This window comes from Lynx rufus, unplaced genomic scaffold, assembly GCF_022079265.1.
Source record: "Lynx rufus isolate CCGP_SWC_20201006 ecotype Redwood Valley unplaced genomic scaffold, mLynRuf1.p SCAF_4, whole genome shotgun sequence".
In the NCBI taxonomy this organism is placed as follows: domain Eukaryota; kingdom Metazoa; phylum Chordata; class Mammalia; order Carnivora; family Felidae; genus Lynx; species Lynx rufus.
The window spans coordinates 51,271,823-51,294,000 of record NW_025814856.1 but is presented as its reverse complement, the minus strand read 5'-3'; the positions used below and the strand labels follow the sequence as shown (position 1 = coordinate 51,294,000).

General features: G+C 39.5%; 1 protein-coding gene across 1 annotated transcript in view; it reads right to left on the bottom strand.

Annotated features, from left to right (window-relative positions):
* FANCD2 (FA complementation group D2) overlaps positions 1 to 22,169 on the bottom strand; it is a 65,000-nt gene extending 42,831 nt beyond the window's left edge. Inside the window, exons 1-15 of the mRNA XM_047095506.1 lie at positions 21,985 to 22,169; positions 19,872 to 19,950; positions 17,812 to 17,952; positions 17,166 to 17,233; positions 16,664 to 16,767; positions 15,994 to 16,054; positions 15,011 to 15,063; positions 11,501 to 11,579; positions 10,131 to 10,255; positions 8,813 to 8,900; positions 7,472 to 7,576; positions 6,872 to 6,972; positions 6,357 to 6,465; positions 6,088 to 6,123; positions 1,013 to 1,156 (exon numbers count right to left, since the gene is read on the bottom strand). Of these exons, the coding sequence (XP_046951462.1) occupies positions 1,013 to 1,156; positions 6,088 to 6,123; positions 6,357 to 6,465; positions 6,872 to 6,972; positions 7,472 to 7,576; positions 8,813 to 8,900; positions 10,131 to 10,255; positions 11,501 to 11,579; positions 15,011 to 15,063; positions 15,994 to 16,054; positions 16,664 to 16,767; positions 17,166 to 17,233; positions 17,812 to 17,952; positions 19,872 to 19,935 (1,278 nt within the window). The 5' untranslated portion in view covers positions 19,936 to 19,950; positions 21,985 to 22,169. The remainder of the gene's footprint in view (positions 1 to 1,012; positions 1,157 to 6,087; positions 6,124 to 6,356; positions 6,466 to 6,871; positions 6,973 to 7,471; positions 7,577 to 8,812; positions 8,901 to 10,130; positions 10,256 to 11,500; positions 11,580 to 15,010; positions 15,064 to 15,993; positions 16,055 to 16,663; positions 16,768 to 17,165; positions 17,234 to 17,811; positions 17,953 to 19,871; positions 19,951 to 21,984) is intronic.
* Between the last annotated feature and the right edge of the window lie 9 nt (positions 22,170 to 22,178).

Sequence of the window (22,178 nt, the reverse complement as noted above, 5' to 3'; positions counted from 1 at the left end):
TCACTTTACTGAATGGCCAAATAGTGATGGTTTAAGATATGCAGAATTATGTCTCTATTAGCATTCCTTTGGTCCTGTTATACTCAGGGTTTTTAAAAACTGCTTATGGGGTGCCTGGGTGGCTCAGTTGGTTAAGCCTCTGACTCTTGACTTCGGCTCAGGTCATGATCTCACAGTTCGTGAGTTCAAGCCCCAGACTAGGCTCTTCGCTGACAGAGTAGAGCCTGCTTGGGATTCTCTCTCCACCCTGCTCTCTCCCCAAAAATATATAAACATTTAAAAACAGGATACAGAAGGCAAGTTTGTCAAAGCTACAGATCACAAAGAGCTAGATAATTAAAATGTTTAATGCCAAGTTAAGATTCAAAAGTCTCAATCCACTTGAACAATGGGCTGAAACAAGATGAAATTTTTATATAGGAGCTGTAAAGCCTTCCATTGCAGGTTAAAAATCAAGTTATAGAAGTATGTAATTAGAAGACTTGAACTAAGGAGAGCCTGGGTGGCTCAGTCAGTTAAGCTTCCAACTTCAGCTCAGGTCATGATCACATGGTTTGAGAGTTGAGCCCCACGTCAGGCTCTGTGCTAACAGCCCAGAGCCTGGCGCCTGCTTCGGATTCTATGTCTTCCTCTCTCTCTACCCTTCTCCACTCATACTCTGTTTCTCTCTCTCTCAAAAATAAATAAGCATTAAAAAAAGAAAAAAGAAGACTTGAACTAAAACATTTCCTATAAAACAGAATTTGGAGCTTGAGTTTAAGAAGTTCAACATGAACCAGTTTTGTGACATTTTTCCTAAAAAGATGGGACACCAGTCTTAGGTTGGATTTATTAACATCATATTGTCTCAATCAAGGTAAGTAATAACCCTACTATGTTTTGCAATATATTGAGCTGTCCAAGATGAAGATCCAGGAAAGGTGGTATTGTCAGGATTCCCACCCTGGAAAGGAAAGGTTAAATATGACTTCTCTGTAACTTTCAGACTAATGTCTGATTCTCTGATACTTACCATGTAATGAATATAGAATGTACTCTGTAGCAGCTGTTCTTCAAAGCAGCCTGATCGAATCTTATTTCTTAGCACCCTCTCAACATACTTCTTTACCTGAGTATTGGTGCTATAGATGATGAAAAGTATTGCTATGTCGAAAATCTATTGTCAATGACAAAAGAGAAATAGTTTAATGTATCAGTACATCTATTACCATAAAATAGTAGCTCTCAACTTTTCCCCATGAAAACAGAAAATGGGTGATACTCATTTGTTCAACATACTCCATAGGAGTATCTACATTTCTTTTCCTCACAAAACCCACAAATATTTTTCAGAGAAATAACTGCCACAATTATTAACCACTGGTATCTTCTATGAAATCATTGGAATGTAAGTTGAAGTGATATTATTACAGAAATAACCTTGAATATCTTCACATTAAGGAACAATCACTAGCCAACCTCGGTATATGTTTCATTATTAGAAAAATACTTTCTCAAAATTTGGAGAGACGGTAAATGCCTGTAAATACAAAAAAAATTAAATTCTTTTCTTAAATTTAAATTCTTGGGGCACATGGGTGGTTCAGCTGGTTAAGCATCCAACTTCGGCACAGGTCATGATCTCATGGTATGTAGGTTTAAGCCCTGCATCGGGCTCTGTGCTGACAGCGCAGAGCCTGGAGCTTGCTTGCTTCAAATTCTGAGTCTCCCTCTCTCTCTGCCCCTCCCCAACTCATGCTCTGTCTCTCTCTCTCTCTCAAAAGTAAACATTAAAAAAAATTTATTTCAATTCTTAAATTTAAAAAATTAAAGTCAGAATATTATGCAGCCATTAAGAACAAGGTATATTTTTTGACAGATATTCATGACATTGTAAAGTTTTTAAAAAAGCAACCTGCAAGACAATAACCATAAAAGGATTTTTCTTTTTTTTTTTTTTAACTTTTTAAATATTTATTTTTGAGAGAGACAGAATGTGAGTTGGGGAGGGGCAGAGAGAGACAGAGACACAGAATCTGAAGATGGCTCCAGGATCCGAGCTGTCAGCACAGAGCCCAATGTGAGGTTCAAAGTCATACCTGCACTCACACACAAATACACCTTGTATATAAGTATGAAATAATCTGTAAGAGTAATTATACAAGAAGAATGAACAGACAGTAAAGAGAAACTTTATTTTATTTACTTATTTTTTTCACAAAGAGAATGAGCATGCAAACAAGCAGGGGTAGGGGGTAGGGAGAGAGTGAACACTAAGTAGGATCCATGCTGTCAGCACATAGCCTGACCAGGGGCTTGAACTCACAAACCATGAGATCGTGACCATACCTGAAATCGAGTCGGACACTTAACCAACTGAGCCAGCCAGGTGTCCCATGGAAACTTTATTTTTAACATTTTTAAATTCTCCCCAGTTTTTTTCCCCCAATTAGCTTGAATTAACTTTGTTTGAAATAAAAAAAAAAAGGGTTAAAGAGGCACCTGGCCCCTCTAATATCCTGAAAATTCACCTAGAAACACCATTCCTAACTTATAAAATTCCAATTCAAAAGGTTTTTATTTCAACAGGAATAATCACCCAAGGGTCACAACACTGAATGGCCAAATAGTGATGGTTCAAAAGATGCCTAATTATGTCTTTATTAGCATTCTTCTGGTCCTGTTATGCTCAGGGTTTTTAAAAACTGCTTATGGGACGCCAAACTGCTCTTTCTCTACTACGAAAACTGCCTGATAACCTCAGCCCTGATTTCAGCCAAAATTTAGAAAAGTAAGTAACTCATGGTCTTGGGGTTGTGAGTTCAAGCCTCACATTGGAAGTAGAGATTACTTAAAAAAAAAAAAAAATGGTTACAAAAGTCAAGCAGGCCAAAACAAATCTCCTACAACTCAAGAGCAAAAGATCAATCAAAAGATGTACTGAGGATGTGGACAGACATTTTTTCAAGACATACTAATGGCCAACAGACACAAGAAAAGATGCTCAACATCACTACTCATCAGGCAAATGCAAATCAAAACCACAATGAAGTATCATCTCACACCTGTCAGAATGGCTATCACTAAAAAGACAGGAGATAACAAATGTTGGCAAGGATGCAGAGAAAGAGAACCTTTGTGTACTGCTGGTGGAATGTGAGTGGTACAGCCGTTGTGGAAAAACTATGGAGGTTCCTTAAAAAATTAAAAATAGAAGTATACAATCCAGAAATTCTACTTCTGGGTATTTATTCAAAACACCAAAAGTACTAGGGGCGCCTAGGTGGCTCAGTCAGTTAAGCATCTGACTTTGGTTCGGGTCATGATCTCATGGTTCATGAGTTGAGCTCATGATCTCATGGTTCGATCTCATGTCGGACTCAGAGCCTGGAGCCTGCTTTGGATTCTGTGTCTCCCTCTCTCTCTCTGCCCCTCCCCTGCTCACACTCTGCCTCTCTCTCTCTCCAAAATAAATAAACATTAAAAAAAAAAGCAAAAAACCAAAAGTACTAATTCGACAAGATATCTGCACTCCATGATCCCTGCACAAGACATGGAAGTAACCTAAGTGTCCACTGATGGATGAGTGGAAAAACAAAATGTGGTATGTACACATATGTACACACATAAACACACACTGGAATACTATTCAGCCATAAAATGAATGAAATCTTGCCATTTACAACAACATGGACAGAATTTTTTTTAAGTTGATTTATTTATTTTGAGCGGGGGAGGGACAGTGAGAGAGGGAGAGAGAGAATCCCAAGCAGGCTCTGCACTGACAGTGTGTAGCCTGACACAGGGCTCAGACTCACCAATGGTGAGATCATGACCAGAGCCAAGATCAAGAGGTGGACGCTTAAATGACTGAGCCACCCAGATGCCCCAATATGAACAGATCTTGAGGGCATTCTGCCAAGTGAAATAAGTTAGACAGCAAGACAAATACCTTATGATCTCATAAATAACAAAACACACAAAAAACCAAGTTCATTGACAGAACAGATTGGTGGTTGCCAGAAGTAGAAGGTGAGGCAAAATGGGTGCAGGGAAAGGGCAACAGAATGGCTCAGTCTGTAGAGTGCAACTCTTGATCTCTGGGCTATAAGTTTGAGCCCCACATCAGGTATAGAGATTACTTAAAAATAAAATCTTTTTTTTTAAGTTTATTCGTTTAATTTGAGAGAGCATGTGAGCTTATGTGCCAAAGTGTGTGCATGCTCTAGTGAGCATGGAAGGGACAGAGAGGAAGAGAAAGAATCCCAAACAGGCTCCACACTCAGCAGACAGCCCAATGCAGGGCTGCATCTCACGACTCCAGGATCACGACCTGAGCCAAAATCAAGAGTCAAATGCTTAACTGACTGAGCCCCCCAGGTGCCCCTAAAAATAAAATCTTTAAACAAAAATGGGGAAGGGGGATCAAAAGGTACAAATTTCCAGTTATAAAATAAATAAGTCATGGGGATGTAATGTATAGCATGATGACTATAGTTAATAATACCCTATTGCATAGATATTGCTAAGAGAACAGATCTTAAGTATTCTCATAAGAAAAAAGTTTGTAACCATGCGGTGACAGATGTTAACGAGACTGTGGAGAGCATTTTGCAATAAATACAAATGCTGAATCATTATATTGTATACCTAATACTAATGAAATATGTCAATTATATCTCAAAAAAAGACATTTTAATAAAGGTTAAGTGTTTTAATTAAAAAAAAAATTACTCAGGGGCGCCTGGGTGGCGCAGTCGGTTAAGCGTCCGACTTCAGCCAGGTCACGATCTCGCGGTCCGTGAGTTCGAGCCCCGCGTCGGGCTCTGGGCTGATGGCTCGGAGCCTGGAGCCTGTTTCCGATTCTGTGTCTCCCTCTCTCTCTCTGCCCCTCCCCCGTTCATACTCTGTCTCTCTCTGTCCCAAAAATAAATAAACGCTGAAAAAAAAATAAAAAATAAAGAGTTTAAAAAAAAAAAAATTACTTGGAACATCCCTTCACTGAAAGCCCAATTCACTTAGACACCAAAATTGAGAATCATTATACTAGAATACAGCTATTAAAAATGACATAAAAACAATGCACAAGCATATAAAATGTTTATGACATAATGTCAAGAGAAAATCAGAATACAAAATTATATTTATATAATAATTATATATCTGTAAAAACAGGTATGCAGGTGGCCAAGGGTTATACAAAAATAAAAACAGTTGGGGCATCTTGGTGGCTCAGTTGGTTAAGTGTCTGACTTCAGCTCAGGTCATGATCTCCATAGTTTGTGGGTTTGAGCTCCACGTTGGGCTCTGCGCTGACAGTGTGGAGACTGCTAGGGATCCTCTCTCTCTGCCCCTCCCAACCTCAAACTAAATAAACTTAAAAAGAAGATAATCTTAAAGAAATAAAATAAAAACAGTTGTGTTGGGGTATTTTGATGCCACCTCCACAAAAAAAATATTGAGTTTCATTGTTTCATTTGGTATCATAAAGGTTTTTAAAAGTCAACAATTAGATAATCTAACAAAACCCCACAAAACCAGATTCCAACTAAAAGAAAAATCCTTAATGGGAACCAATTAGTGCATAAGAAACTTAATCACCTGGCTTCTTGACATAAGAAAAAAAATCCATAATTAAGACAGAGTCAGTACCCCTGTCTTGACAGTGAATGGATGGATTCACTCTGGTCAGGGTGACATGAGCAAAGGAAAGTAAAACACAAATGCCATTATCTTGACAATGCCATTTGGTAAAAGGAAGAGTAATCTGATAGATACAGGGACCTGACTCATGCCCCAGGTGAGTCCTGTCTTCACTTCATCTATGGGGACTTGGCTTCTTAGGACTGTAACTTGCCATGTATGTGTGAAATGTTAACATTTTCCCTTATGGATAGTTTAGGTTTATTTTATTGCCCAAATGAGTAGCAAAGACCATGTGGCAAATCATCCCCTCAGATTATCTTCCCCAGACAGCTAATGTTGATTAGAGTGGCTACAGAAGGCACAGAAGGGATGACTGGAGAGAGGGAGAGGAAAGAAGAAAACTAGCTAGGATAATTAATTTCAAGCCTGCAGTACTTAAAAGTCATAGTATGTGAATGTTACCTTGTGTTCAGACTCTGAGGCAGTGCTTTCAATTGCCTAGAAAAATAAGGGTCACAGAAAGATTATAACACATAAGTAGAACACGTTTCACCTTCTTCAGCATGCCCTGTTCTCTTATTGGAGAACCAATCTGCCCATGTGGCAACCATCTTCTATCATGTCTACTTGACTGACTTTTAACACTTTTATTTCCACCTTTACTTATATATCTGTCACTGATTGCCACCTACTTTCTCCTTAATGTTCAAAGTCACCAAGACCTCACTTACCTTAATCCAGGCTTCCGATATGATTTTCTCATATCTAACAGCCGACTTTATTACATCAAAGAAGAGAGTAACACAGTCCTGACCGCTGTTTTCTTGATTTCCTGAAGAACTACAAGTAGCAAAAGGGGGAAAAAAAATCATTCTTCCACTTACCAGAGACAGACATATAAGATCTGGATTCCTGTTACTAGCCATTTGCCTGTTTCAAGGCACAACTTCATGTTGTGGCTAATAACTTGTACTGCAGTCTAATAAATTTGTACTGCAGTCTACCTAGGATTGATTTGAAAAGCTAGAATAATACACCCAACCCACACATGTATACATGTACACACACATTACATGTACCACGTACACAGGATTTGAACCACTGTATGGTAGAGTACATGTCAACAATATTACTACCAGTATTTGTAGTTCCAAGTATTCAGATCTACTGTCCTGGCTTCAGGATAAATGTCAGAAAACTTTCCTTGACTGTGTGAGGAAAAGGGTGGGAGGTGTTGATGACATACCTTTGTCGTCCTTTATTTTTCAACTTGCTTTGTGAGGCATGAAACAATGATGGCAAAATAAAATGTTGCAGATCCAACTTCTCCCGCAGCTCAGAAATTACCTGTAGAAAATAATTATTAAGCTATGTGTTCTGCCCTTTCATAGTGGATAGGCACGGTCCATTCCTTCAATAGAACCCTAACAATCTCCTGAAAGACTAAGAAAAATTACTAAATCTTAGACAAGACATCTTGAAAAGGAGAGCTGATGACAATAGCTAATGCAAGGATAGTATGTCATGCCCTTCAAAACTATGCCATTCAGAATTCCTTTAGGTATTATACTGAAATAGCAAATACAACCTGTAGCAACTTATATGCAACAATAAATCTATTTCCATTCTATCCCCTGAATATTATCTGGATTAATCAGCATTATCAATTAGTTTGGGGATAGAGAAGAGCAATTAAAAACTATTAGTTTAAATAATGTATCTTGATGCATCTTAATCTAGATAAGTCTCTTTCCTACTACTGAGTTTCACAAGGGCATTACTGCTATACTCTGTACTCTAAAGGATCTAGCACCCTGTTGGTGTTTGTTGAGAAATAAAAGCGTACCTCAAGTGCATCTGTGGCTGTTACAGAATGAAGAATGAACTTGATTATCACAGGTAAATCATCCAATGAGACAGATGACAGCTTACCCATCACCAACTGGCGGACCTACACATAAAAAACAGGAAAACCTTAAATATTTTTTGTTAATACCTCAATAAAGAACGGACCTTTATGTAAAATTAGAAAACTTACTTCTCTCAGTTTTCTCACTTGTAATTTAGGAAGAAAAACACCTCATGTTATTTTTATCTTTTGCAAATTGCAAGCTTTCCATTGTTAATGCCACAGCTTCCTCAAAACCTGGTGATAAGGGGCACCTGGGTAGGTCAGTGGTTAAGCAGCCGACTCAATTTCAGCTCAGGTCATGATCTCATGGTTCATGAGATCCAGTTCTGCACGGTCTCTGTGTTGACAGCATGAAGCCTCCTTGGGATTGTCTCCTGTCCCTCCCCCACCCCTCCCCTGCTCGCTCTCTCTCTTTCAAAGTAAATAAACATTAAAAAAAATAAAATTAAAAAAAAAAAAAGATTCTTTCTCTCTCCCCCACCCCCGCTCATATACAAAAGAAGAAAAGGAAGGAAGGAAGGAAGGAAGGAAGGAAGGAAGGAAGGAAGGAAGGAAGGAAGGAAAGAAGGAAAGGAAAGGAAAGGAAAGGAAAGGAAAGGAAAGGAAAGGAAAGGAAAGGAAAGGAAAGGAAAGGAAAGGAAGGAAGGAATGAAGGAAGGAAGAAAGAAAGAAAGAAAGAAAAAGAAAGAAAGAAAGAAAGAGTGGGTCAGTCGGTTAAGCATCCAACTTCGGCTCAGGTCATGATCGCACAGCTAGTGGGTTCAAGCCCTGTGTCAGGTTCTATGCTGACGGCTTGGAGCCTGAAGCTGCTTCGGATTCCTTGTCTCCAGCTCTCTCAGCCCCTCCCCACTCTCATTCTGTCTCTGTCTCTCTCTCAAAAAGAAATATTTAAAAATTAAGAATAAATAAAATAAAGTATAACTATTAAAAAAAAAAACAGGTGATAAACGTAAAAGTGTTATCTTACAATTTAGAGCCTAAATTTTCCACTAGCTGGAGGAAGACACGTAAAAATGTTATTCCTATGGAGAGCAGTGCATAAATATTATGCAAAATAGAAGATATCCATTAAAACTTACTGCTTTAAAACAGAAAAGCGAATCCATCATACTATGGCAAATGAAATTCATCAAAAAGAGAAAAAAGAGATGAAATATCATTCAATATTGTTTCAAAATCAAATTTTCATGTATGACTGCTTCAAGGCAATGACTGACACTGGTTCTGGGAGGCAAGAAAGTGGGCTCTGTTTCTGTACAGCACAGTCCTTCCTACCTGAGACAGGAGCTTTGGGTCAAGTCGGAGGCTGGTAAGGACATCCAAGATAGGAACAGTGAGTGAAGTATTCTCCATCAAAAGGTCACTGTGAATGGTGGAAAAAGAGAAAATCTATGCAGCTTTTAACAGAGCTGGGCAGATAATTACTTAGAAAAATCACTCAGAGTCTGGGAAGAGAAGATACACTTTGTTTCCACTGAATTTGTTTACAGTTTATTTCATTAAAAATTGTTTTGATTTTTAAAAAATACATGCTCATTACAGAAAATTCAAACAACAGAGTACAAACAAGAAGCTCTTCCTCACTATCTCTAGTACCCTGAGGTAACTACTACTGAGTTTGGCACATATCCTTCCTGAGAAAAGGAAAAAGAAAACCTACAACAGGAGTGTCTGGCTGGCTAGGTTGCTAGAGCACATGACTCTCAATCTCAGTAAGTTCAAACTCCACAATGGGCATGGAGCCTACTTAAAAAAATAATAAAGCAAAAAGAAGAAGAAGAAGAAGAAGAAGAAGAAGAAGAAGAAGAAGAGGAAGAAAAAGAAAACCTACACCAATTACAATGAAGTATGGCAAGTAGGATAGATATACATGCAGGGTGCTACAGGAGCGGAGTAGAGAACAGTGATGGATTCTAAGAAAAGGCTATGCAGAACGACAAGCTGGAATTAAGCAGGCCAAGTGGATGGTATAGTGCTATACCCAGAGGGAGCATACTGCCCAAAAACACAAAGGCAAGCAATCACTGGACATTTCTAGAGGTAGCTTTGCAGACATCTAAAGAAAAGGAAGTATTACAAATTGAATTTTTAAAAACTATTTCAAGGATAAGCAAGAAATTGCATTAAAACAGAAACCCTATTACATAGGGATAGTGTTCTCCCTTCCTTAATCACTGCCCTACCAATTACTATTTTTCACATAAATGATAGTAAGCAATGCTCTCAACACTGGGTCTGATGTGATGTACATCAGAATGAATCATTTAGGGACCAAAGAATATATGGATGTTTGATAAGCTCCACAAATGATTGGGACATGCAGTCACAAGTGAGGATTCCTTGGGTGGAAGATATGCTAACAAAACAAAGGGATTATGTTTATACGCCTAATCATAACCCAGACTTCATATTCACAACTGGTATACCACTTTAAAAAAAGTAGATGGGTCTAGTTTATGCATCAAATATATACTCATTATTACAAAAACAAGTCAAATCCCATACCTGTTCATGGAAGGTAGATGCCATCAATATGTTACCACTACTGTTTCATACTGCAGCAATAAGGCTGCCAGAGTGGGAACTTACTCACCTCAGTTCTTTCCCCACATCACCATGCTGGGAATCCCCTAGGATCTCAGGTAGGCTGGTAACAAAGTCATGCTGCAGGTACAGTGGAGCAATACTGATCAGCTGCATGACCTTGGTGGTGAGATCCTGCAGTGGAAGAGGCCATTAGAACTGTTGCACATTACCAAGAACAGAGAAAGACTTCCTCCTCATTAAATGTATAGCTGGAATTATCTTGTGTATCATATGACACCTATACATAAACTCAAAGCCTAAATGGAGAGGTAAATGACCCAGGAATTTTCACACATGGGATGGTACATTAAAAAAAAAGTACAGTGGATACTATATTATCTAATGGGTCTGTTATATACTTTACTTCATTTAATCTTCACAACTCTGGAGTCTGTGTGACAATTCCACTGCCCCCTTTTTTTACATTTTTTTTTTTTTTTTTTAAGTAGGCTCCATGCCCAACGTGGGGTTTGAACTCATGATCCAGAGATCAAGAGTTGCACCCTTTACTGACTGAGCTAGCCAGGTATACTGATAGTTCCCATTTTTAAAATGTGAGGATATGTGCTGCTCAAAGATACACAAAAAGTGACAGACCCAAAATTCCAGCCCACAGGAGATTTTAAAACTCATGTTCTTCCAAATAAAGATTTAGCCTTAGAATGTCTGACAAAAATTAATAGAATGAATTAATGAATTCTGAAAAGAAATAGGCCTCGGGGCGCCTGGGTGGCGCAGTCGGTTAAGCGTCCGACTTCAACCAGGTCACGATCTCGCGGTCTGTGAGTTCGAGCCCCGCGTCAGGCTCTGGGCTGCTGGCTCGGAGCCTGGAGCCTGTTTCCGATTCTGTGTCTCCCTCTCTCTCTGCCCCTCCCCCATTCATGCTCTGTCTCTCTCTGTCCCAAAAATAAATAAACGTTGAAAAGAAATAGGCCTTAACCCTAGGCTCAAAAAAGATCCAATTTTACCAAGGTGCTTAATAACAATTCACATTAATTGCAAAAACTTTCTAAAACTTTCCTCATATGCAATCAAATTAAATATTTGCAGTGCGGTAGGCTGGTGTGGGATCTCATACCTTGTGAGAAATAAAACATAGTAATCTCTCAACTTTGGACAGCTACTTAACTTCTTTTCAATTCTTTCAATTTATTTAATAGATGATATCTACTCATCATAATTAGAAAAAAAACTTTTGGAGAAATTTAAAAGGTGAAATATCCATGATTCTCAAATTATGACAGGAGAAAAAAGCTAACAAACAGAAAAATGTGAATTTTCAGTTAAGAAAAAAAAACCCTGCAATTCCAAAAGTTTGGTTAAATTTGGAAAACAGACTCTCTAAATCTAAGAGACAGAACAAGTCCCAAAGCCTACCTTGCCATCCACAATTTTGTCAAGCCATTTCAGCTGACTGATGATGAGTCTGGGCATGTTAAGTCCATCACTGTTCACTCTGAAATGTTAGGACAAGAAGACAGAAACTGAGCCTTTCTGACTTACACAACAGCAAGCCTTAATACTGCACAAAACATTTCAGACACTGAATGAACACTTACTGAACATTTACACATTACAAGCTGTGTTAGACATACATATGATACAAGAAAATCATGAGACGTATATGTTGAGAAAGATCCAAGAAGATGCACTAAACTGTTAACAGTAGCTGCATCTGGGGAGCATTTTTTTTTTTTAATTTTTTTTTCAACGTTTATTTATTTTGGGGACAGAGAGAGACAGAGCATGAACGGGGGAGGGACAGAGAGAGAGGGAGACACAGAATCGGAAACAGGCTCCAGGCTCTGAGCCATCAGCCCAGAGCCTGACGCGGGGCTCGAACTCCCGGACTGTGAGATCGTGACCTGGCTGAAGTCGGACGCTTAACTGACTGCGCCACCCAGGCGCCCCTGGGGAGCATTTAAAGAAAGGTTAAGAAAGGTCTGTAGAGTGGGGCACCTAGGTGGCTCAGTTGGTTGGACGACCGACTTCAGCTCAGGTCATGATCTCACAGTCTGTGAGTTCAAGCCCCACATCAAGCTCTTGCTGACAGCTCAGAGCCTAGAGCCGGCTTCAGATTCTGTGTGTCCCTCTCTCTCTGCCCCTCCCCCACTCACACTCTGTCTCTCTCTTTCAAAAAGAAAAAGAAAAAAAAAAATTTTTTTTAAAGTTAAAAAAACTTAAAAAAAAAGGTCTGTAGAGTATTTCTTAATAATAACATAAACAAAAAAAATCAAGGCGATAATTTGAATAAACTGAGTAAGAAGAATATTTTTATTTATTTACTTATTTATATTTATTTTTTATTTTATTTTTTTTAAATTTTTTTTTTTCAGCGTTTATTTATTTTTGGGACAGAGAGAGACAGAGCATGAACGGGGGAGGGGCAGAGAGAGAGGGAGACACAGAACCGGAAACAGGCTCCAGGCTCTGAGCCATCAGCCCAGAGCCTGACGCGGGGCTCGAACTCACGGACCGTGAGATCGTGACCTGGCTGAAGTCGGACGCTTAACCGACTGCGCCACCCAGGCGCCCCTATATTTATTTTTTAATGCTCCCTCATTTTTGAGAGAGAAACACAGGGGAGGGGTAGAGAGAGAAAGAGACAGAGGATCCAAAGTGGACTCCAAGCTCAGAGCAGAGAGCCAGATTTGAGGCTCGAACTCACAAACCATGAGATAATGACTTGAGCTGAAGTCGGGTGCTTAACCGACAGAGACAGCCATACGCCCCTATTTATTTATTTTGAGGCGGGGGGGGGGTTGTGGCAGAGAGAGAGGAGGACAGAGAACCTCAAGCAGGTTCTCTGCTGTCAGCACTGTCAGTGCAGAGTCAGATGGGTGCCAATTCCACAAACTGTGAGATCATGACCTTAGCTGAAATCAACAGTTGGACACCTAATCGATTGAGCCACACAGCCCCAAGAATATTTTTAAAAGGTAGAATATTAAATACATCACTATGATAAGTACCAATAAAAGCAAGCACTGTGCTTTGGAAACACAGAAGGTCAAATTAGATTATGTAAAAGTACGGAAAATCATTTATAGATGAAGAAATTCTGGCTCACTTATTATTATTTCCCCCAAAATGACAGTCTCTGCCTTCCTCAATCTCCTATGTCTACAGTTTTGGACAACCTTCCATTCCTTTCCTTGACAGTGTTCTCAATGTTTGTTTAGTGCAGTCAAATGTAACTGCTGAAAAAGACATAAAGCAACTAGTGTGACCCATTCAGGCAAAGCACAAATTTGTAAAGAACTATCTGTAAGTTTATTATTATTATTATTATTATTATTATTATTATTATTATCATTGTTATATACAAGGCCTAGAAAAAACACATATTAGGGGTGCTTAGGTAGCTCAGTTGGTTAAGTGTCCAACTCTTGAATTTGGTTCAGGTCATGATCTCACAGTATGTGGGTTCAGGCCCCATGTCAGGCTCCACGCTATCAGCTTGGGATTCTGTCTCCCTCTCTCTCTGCCTGTACCCTGCTTGCTCCCTCTGTCTCACTCTCTCTCTGAAAATAAACAAACTTCAAGAAAAAAAAAGAAAAAACACACATTAAAAACGAGAAAGTAGGGGAGCCTGGGTAACTCAGTCGGTTAAGCATCTGACTTTGGCTCAGGTCATGATCTCATGGTTCGTGGGTTCAAGCCCCGCATTGGGCTCTGTATGACAGCTCAGAGCCTGGAGCCTGCTTTGTCTCTCTCTCTCTCGGCCCCTCCCCTGCTCATGTTCTGTCTCTCAAAAATAAATAAACATTAAAAAAAAAAATTTTTTTTTTTTTTCAGCGTTTATTTATTTTTGGGACAGAGAGAGACAGAGCATGAACGGGGGAGGGGCAGAGAGAGAGGGAGACACAGAATCGGAAACAGGCTCCAGGCTCTGAGCCATCAGCCCAGAGCCCGACGCGGGGCTCGAACTCACAGACCGCGAGATCGTGACCTGGCTGAAGTCGGACGCTTAACCGACTGCGCCACCCAGGCGCCCCAAAAAAAAAATTTTTTTTAATTAAAGAAAAAAAGAGTATGCAAAATCTAAGGAAGGTTTTGATACACACAACCTAATACCCTTCAGAATGACTTCAACCAGTTTATTATGTTCATTAGTAATGTACAAGCATGACTGTTCATTACACTGAATAACAAAGATTCTTTGAGAGTGGAAAAAAATGTATTTATTGTTTTAAATTTGTATTTTTGATTATTAATGAAACTGAGCATTAATTTGTTTTCAGTGTTTATTTTTGACAGAGAGAGAGACAGAGCATGAAAGGGGGAGAGTGAGGGAGGGGCAGAGAGCAAGGAAGACAGAATCTGAAGCTGGCTCCAGGATTTGAGTTGTCAGCACAGAGCCCCATGCGGGGCTCAAACTTGCAAACCACCTGAGCTCAAGTCGGACACTTAACTGACTGAGCCACCCAGGCATATCCCCCACTTTTTATTTTTTTTAAATGTGAAACTGAGTATTTAAAAAAATGTTTGACACTCTTGTATTTCTTTGTGAATTATCTATTTGTGACCTTTTTCTACTTTTCTATTAGGTTGTTAATTAAAAAAAAAAAAAAAGTCACACACATACACCATAAAATTGAAAAGGTAAAGAATGATATTCATGGAACATCTGACACCAAGCAATTGGCTCCCCTCCTTGGAGACAACTACTACCAGTTTATGGTATATCCTTCTAGGAACACGCAGTCATATAAACAGATTAAATTTTTTTCAAAATACACCTCAGTAAAATCTTAGTAGTCACTTAAGAATGTGGTGTCACAATCAATATGACTTTTAGAGAAACCAATGTTTCACAGTAATCTTTTCAGAGAGAAACTTAAATACACAAAAGTAATTTAAGCATTCCAGAGTAATTCCACTTACTTTTCAAAAAGAAATTCTGGCAACTTTTCAAATAAGGTTTTGATAATGGCAGGCTGAAAAAGAAGACATAAGGAGTTAGGAGATGGTCTTGAAATATACAACAGAAATATATAATTAGCCATAATGTGCTCCAACAAGAGCTCTGGGAGGAACAACTCTAGTATAATTAAAATCTCATTTTAAGAATGGCCACTTGAATGCTGGCTATATCTCGAATATAAGTTGTTGAAATACAAAGACTTGTCATTAATGTATCTTTAAAAAAATTGCAAAATGATTTATGCAGTATTAAAATAATCAGATAATAATATTATTAAATATGATGACAACTGTTAGTTCATGAAATGCAGACTTAAAAAATTATCCAACAGTTTGCAAAAAGAGAAGATTTCACTCCAGAGGAACAAGAGGGCTCTTAAATTTAATCTAACTAAATTATACTGAAGATTTCCAAAGAGAAGGATGGGATATGAGTGTGGGAAGATTAGCAGTGGGAAAGAAAAAAAGAGAAAAAAATGGAGGACAGGGTAAACCAAGAATTTCCACTGTATATGTTTTTATAATGTGAAACATTTAAAACATGTCAAAGCATTATCCACTCAACATATTAAAAGAGAGGAGGAGGAAAAGGGTAAATCAAGTTAATAAGCAAATAAAAACCTATATAGGAGACGATACAGATGTGAATATGGCAGAGATATATAAGGTACACAGACACACAAAAGGAAGCTTTACAAATCAAGAATCAGAGGCTGAGGGAATATAGAATATTTTAAAGAAATGTACTGAGCTAATTAAATTAGCTCAGTCCAAAGCTGCAGATATTGGCTTACCAGATATATTTCTGCAACAGGGCTATGGTAAACTACTGCAAACCCAAACTCTCCGATTAACCCTACCTGACCCTTTATGCCATTTATACTTGGGCATACACCACAAATCACATCCATCTATTGTTCACAGAAAATGTGGCACAGTCTCACCTGTAATATGTCAATTCCCAGAAGCAATTTAATGAGGCTCTTAGAGTAAGATGCGCCCATGCTGTTAAAAAAAAAAGACATTCGTTTTCTATTCTGTTTTCCCTGTTTTAATATTTTTACCATCTTTTCTTCATAAAATTGGTTAAATATACAATATTTAAAAAGAAACTATCCTCTTATACCAGAAATACAGAACATGAGAAGATGGCTCTTAAACCAGGCTCTTAGTTAAAATTCTATCAACACAGATGAGACACACTCCAGAAAACACCCTGGCTCTTAGTCTCATAAACATAAATTAATAATTTAAAGGTTAGGTTAAAACTGAAGAAAAAAAGAGTTGCTTTTTCTTCTTCTTCTTCTTCTTTTTTTTTTTTTTTTTTTGAGAGAAACAGGAAGAGGGGCAGACTGAAAGAAAGCATCTCAAGCAGGCTTTATGTTCAGCATGGAGCCCAACGCAGGGCTTGATCCCATGACCCTGGAACTATGGCCTAAGCCAAAACCACGTGGGACACTCAACCAATGAGCCACCCAGGTGCCCCAAGAAAAAAGGGTTATAAAAATAAAGTGAAATTACAAAAAAAATGCATTCTCCCCTCATCCCCAACCCGCAATTTGGTTAGTGTTAACAGCTTAAACTATAGCAAGATTTTATGCCTCCACTCCATACCTGGCTTCCTCATCCTGCAGACGTTCACAAGACAAAAGGCAGTTCCTGAAACTGTCTTGGTCCTCGATGTAGGATTCCAGGCCACTAACAAATTCTTCTATTATCTTAATGACGTTGAAAAAAAAAAAAGGTTAAGAGTTAAGATTTTTAGTTTAACATTTGCTGTAGATTAAAAATCATTCTAGCCCATTCAACTTTATGCCTGCATCTTTATTTTTTTTTAATTTTTTAACGTTTATTCTTGACAGAGAGAGAGAGAGTGTGTGAGCAGGGGAGGGTCAGAGACAGAGGGAGACAGAATCTGAAGCAGGCTTCAGGCTCTGAGCTCCCAGCACAGAGCCCGATGTGGGGCTCAAACTCACTAACCGTTGAGATCAAGACCCAAGCCCAAGTCGGACACTTAACTGACTGAGCCACCCAGGCACCCCTATGCCTGCATCTTTAAATCCCCAATTCCAGAGTAGTGCTGGAAAAAGCAAAAGTACCAGGAAGAAACACATACTTGGGGATAAGAAGGATGTTTCTTCAGAGTCTGAAAGAGCTTCTTTTGGAAAACAATTTGATCCACAGCTATGAGGAAAAAAACAGATGGTCACCAGAATCTTTAATATCTCTCGATATACTTTTATTTTCTTAAAGACCTATGTTTCCTGCCTGATGAAGCCAATAAAGATATTTTCAACCTAATTTCAGAGCTAAATTTTCTAAACCCATTGTAAAACAGATTTAGCTCTGATAGAGGATAGCTATTAAGTGTACCAAAAAAGATATGCCATAATCTTAGCAGAATAAAGTAATCTATGCCCTAAAAGCAGGGCTTTACATGGCTTTATAAATTTTCGTCTGAAATTATTCTGACACAGATCTAATTACTCTCCTGAGTATTAATTTATTTTTCCACAATAAAACACAAAGTAATACAAGTATATAATTTTTTCTAAAAAAAACTAGAATTACTTTACTTAACATGCATTAATCAGAACCAAAAACTGTAACAATATTCTCTAAAAAGCAATTTCAACGTTAATTTTGTCTCAAGAAAGACAATACTTCTATTTTTAATCTTCATTGCCTCTATTTCGAAAATCCATGATTCAGTGCTGAGCCCTGCACCAAACCCAGAGAAAAGATTTAAATTAAAATATTACTTAGTTGATTCTGACTCTCTCCTGTTTTAAGAGTAACTCCTGATGTTTTAAGAAGCTTTATAAAAACATTGTCGTTTTCTTCCACTTCATTGTGAATATGAGACTTCTTTGTCTTCTTGGAAAGTGGTTGCTTGCTGGCTTCTGAAAACAAACAAAATTTTCAAGAATGTGACAAACAGTAAAGATTAAAAAATGTAAACTTTAGAATAACGCTAAGAGGAAAGTTGATGGGTTCTTGAAGAATTATATTGAAATTGATGCTATAGTAAAATTTTATCTCTAACAATGGTCAGACATAGTGGCGTACAAATAAAACAATCAATAAATAGAATTATTTTTATCTATTGCATTTTGATTTGGAGAATTCGAAACATGCCACTTCTAATAAAAATAACCATGGAACTGTTTAATCACCCAAATTCTAAAGCAGTCAGGGTGCCTCAAACTGTTGTTTGCAAACCACTGCACTGGAATCACTAAGAAGCGTATTAAAAGCACATTCTTGGGGCAGCTGGATGGCTCAGTCAGTTAAGCATCTGACTCTTGGTTTCAGCTCAGGTCATGGTCTCACGATTAGCAGGATCGAGCCCCATTGGGTTCTGTGCTGTCAGTGCAGAGCCTAGCTTGGATTCTTTCTCTTTCTCTCTCTCTCTCTCTGCCCTCCCCTGCATGTGCATGCTCTCTCTCTCTCAAATAAACTTAAAGGGGCGCCTGGATGGCTCAGTCAGTTGAGCGTCTGACTTCAGCTTAGGTCATGATCTTGCAGTTTGTGAGTTCCAGCCCTGCATTGGGTTCTGCACTGACAGCTCAAAGCCTGGAGCCTATTTCAGATTCGATATCTCCCTCTCTGTCTGTCCCTCCCCTTCTTGTGCTCTGTCTCTCAAAAGTAAATAAACATTAAAAAAAAAAAGTGCATTCTTAGGTCACATCCCATAGTTACTCAATTAAAATCTCAGGTACGGGTCCTGGATGTGTGAATTTTAAAAAGTTCTCCGGGAGGTAATAATCTTGATGCACGCAACTTGATGCAGGGGTAGAAAGAATCAGGCAGGTTCTCCTGCATCAAGCCTTTGAGTACAAAGCCCAGAGTGGTTTTATCCCAAGGTTTTCAACCCAAGAGAAGTAATAAAACATAATAAATGGGGCACCTGGGCGGCTCAGTCAGTTAAGTGTCTGACTCTTGATTTTAGCTCAGGCCATCTCATGGTTCAAGAGTTCAACCCCGCATCAGGCTCTGTGCTGATACTGCGGAGCTTGCTTGGGATTCTCTTCCTCTCTCTCTTTGCCCCTCTCCTGCTCGAGTTCTCTCCCTTTCTCTCTCTCAAAACAAACAAATAAATTTAAATAATGATAAACAAAACAGATACTTGAAATTAAGTATGATTATTTATTCTTCTCCTTTAATGATGTAACAAGTTACAACTACCTTAACAGAGTAGATGAGTATAATAAATGAAAAGACAATCAACCTCTTTTCATGAGAACTCTTAGGGCCTCTGTCCACCACATTCTCATATGGACAGAATTTACACTGTTTCTTCACCCTTAATGTGTTTGCTTTGATGTGATGCCTTTCCTTCATACATCAGTCTATCTGTATTGTAATTTTTTTAAGATTTTACTTTTAAGCAGTCTCTACTACACCCAATGGAGGGGAGGGGGTCAAACTCATAACCCCGAGACCAAGAGTTACACACTCTATTGACTGAGCAAGGCAGATGCCCCCATAATTTCTTTTAAGGGAGGAAAGGGGACCATAAGTTTAAAGGATACAGACTATGTTGTACCTTTTTCTCACCATCTAGATGATGTAAGTAGATGAGCTCTATAATACTCATTCCTCTTAGGGATGTGGAGACAGAAGCTCAGAGACAGTGGGCATGCCCAAAGTCATACATGGAATCAGAGGCAGAAACTCAATCCCAAATCTCCTGATACCAGATTCTGTGTGTTCTAACCATTAAGTCGTGATGATTCCCAGCTTGAAAGGAGGAACTTTCTCTGTAAGTGCCTCACACATTTGTTATAGGAAATAAAACAACAAATAACTAGATACTTACTGGAAGCCTCTTCTGTCAGGCTTTCTTTATCCTCCAATTTTGACAGCCTTCTCTTGGGAACCATTTTGACCGAAGTCTTCTGCAATTAAATTACTTTTGAGAGCAAAGTCAGAGGGTAGAAGTTACCCTCTAGAAGCCAGATAAATCCTGAAAAAGCTCAAAGAAAACTACTCTATCAAAAGCCAAAGAACTTCTACACTTCTATACCAAAGTCTTTACATTAATACTGTCTAAATCCAGGTGCTGAGAGAATTTCAACTCCTGTATCTGGTCAATACTCCCCTGCTTTCAAGACTTTACCTAGTTGCCTCTATAGCCAGACCACTTTCTTCCTGCTGAAGGATAAAACCCAGTTCTCTTTCTGACATTCAAGATCCTTCATCATCTAGCCCCAATCTACCATCTCCTTTAACTCATGAATACAGGATTGTATGTTGGAGACTGTCCCAGGTGCTGGGGTTACAATTGTGAACAAGACATGATCCCTGCCCTCAGGGAATTTAAATTATAGTAATGAATGGTCTTGATGTAGTTACTTAACTACATTGTGTAAGTGCTACAAAAGTACAGGGTGCTATGAGGGCGTACATGGACATTTAGTCTAGATATGGGTAGGGGAGATGAAGAAAAGCTGGGACAATTTTTCAGGGATCATCTGAGAAAATGGTATTAAAGCAGGGACCTGAAGGCTGAAACAGGAGATTACCAATAGAAGATGTATGAGAAGAGTAGTCCAGGCAGAGAAAAACTCAACAGTGAACAAGTAAGGAGCTTGTAGTCAGAAATGAAACCGCAGAGGGGTGCCTGGGTGGCTCAGTGGGTTAAGCATCTGACTTCGGCTCAGGTCATGATCTCATGGTTGATGGGTTCGAGGCCCACATCGGGCTCTGTGCTGCCAGCTCAGAGCCTGGAGCCTGCTTAGATTCTGTGTCCCCCCTCTGCTCCTCCCCCGCTCACGCTTCTCCCACTCTCGCTCTCAAAAATAAATAAGCATAAAAAAAACCAAAGAATAAATGAAACTGCAGAGGTAGGGGAGGGCCTGAACCACATTAAGGGCCTCCTAGTGTCTCTCATAAACCAGAACACTCCTGGTCTCAGCACTTTTGCATAAGGTTTTTTTTCACCTGAAATGCTCCTCTCTGCTTGGAAACTACTAATCCTGAAAGACATGGCCAAATGTCATCTTCCTTGAAAAATGTTCCTCCTATCCCCAAGGGGGTTTGCAACTCCAGCTTCCCTGTTCCACAGAGTGTATCTAGGATCCCCTACCACATCACATTAAACTGCAGGGCTCCTTCACAACAGGAACCCGGAATGACTTATCTCAGCATCCCCAGTGCCTAGCACAGTACCTGGAATAAAATTTCGGGAAATATTCGCTAAATGAGAATGGCTGGCAGGCAAGTAAATATTAATAACTAACAAGAACGATTTTAAGTGCTTTATAATGAATACCTCATTACTCACTAACCTTTTGGAGAGAGGTACCATTATTATTCTCCTTCAGTGGCATAAATGGGATCCTAAGGCAGTCTGACTCCAGAATCCGCACTACCTACCACCGATACTCACTCTTAATTAGAACGATGTCTTCCAAAAATAGTTAACATTTACTAACTACCACGCACCCTGCTAAGCGTTTTCTTCATCCGCTGCCTCGTGAAGTATCTATAACCATTATCAGCCATTTTATAGACAGAAAAATTAAGGTAAATCATGGCCGTCTGACATCAGGGCGCAAGCCCATAACATGCCTCCTTTCCAGAGAAGCCTGGACAGACTGGTGGGCTGGGCCAGCTGTCTGGACTAAGTCTTTCGGAAACGAGTTGGGGGTAAAAGCCTTTCTCATTTTGTTATTTTTTTTTTAATTTTTTTTTTCAACGTTTATTTATTTTGGGACAGAGAGAGACAGAGCATGAACGGGGGAGGGGCAGAGAGAGAGGGAGACACAGAATCGGAAACAGGCTCCAGGCTCTGAGCCATCAGCCCAGAGCCTGACGCGGGGCTGGAACTCACGGACCGCGAGATCGTGACCTGGCTGAAGTCGGACGCTTAACCGACTGCGCCACCCAGGCGCCCCTCATTTTGTTATTTTAACGACGCAGGGACGTACCTGGGGGGCTAAATTCCACGACAGGGCAGATGAGGAGGCCGACGTTCGGGGCGCGGAGCCCCAGAAGGAAAGGCCGGACTCGGCCGGGACCTAGCGACCAGAGCACAGACGCGCGGAGCCTCGAGAGACGACGACCGCGACTCCTCTCACCCGCGGAGAAGCCGTCTCCGCCCCTCGTTTTCGACTTGCGCGCC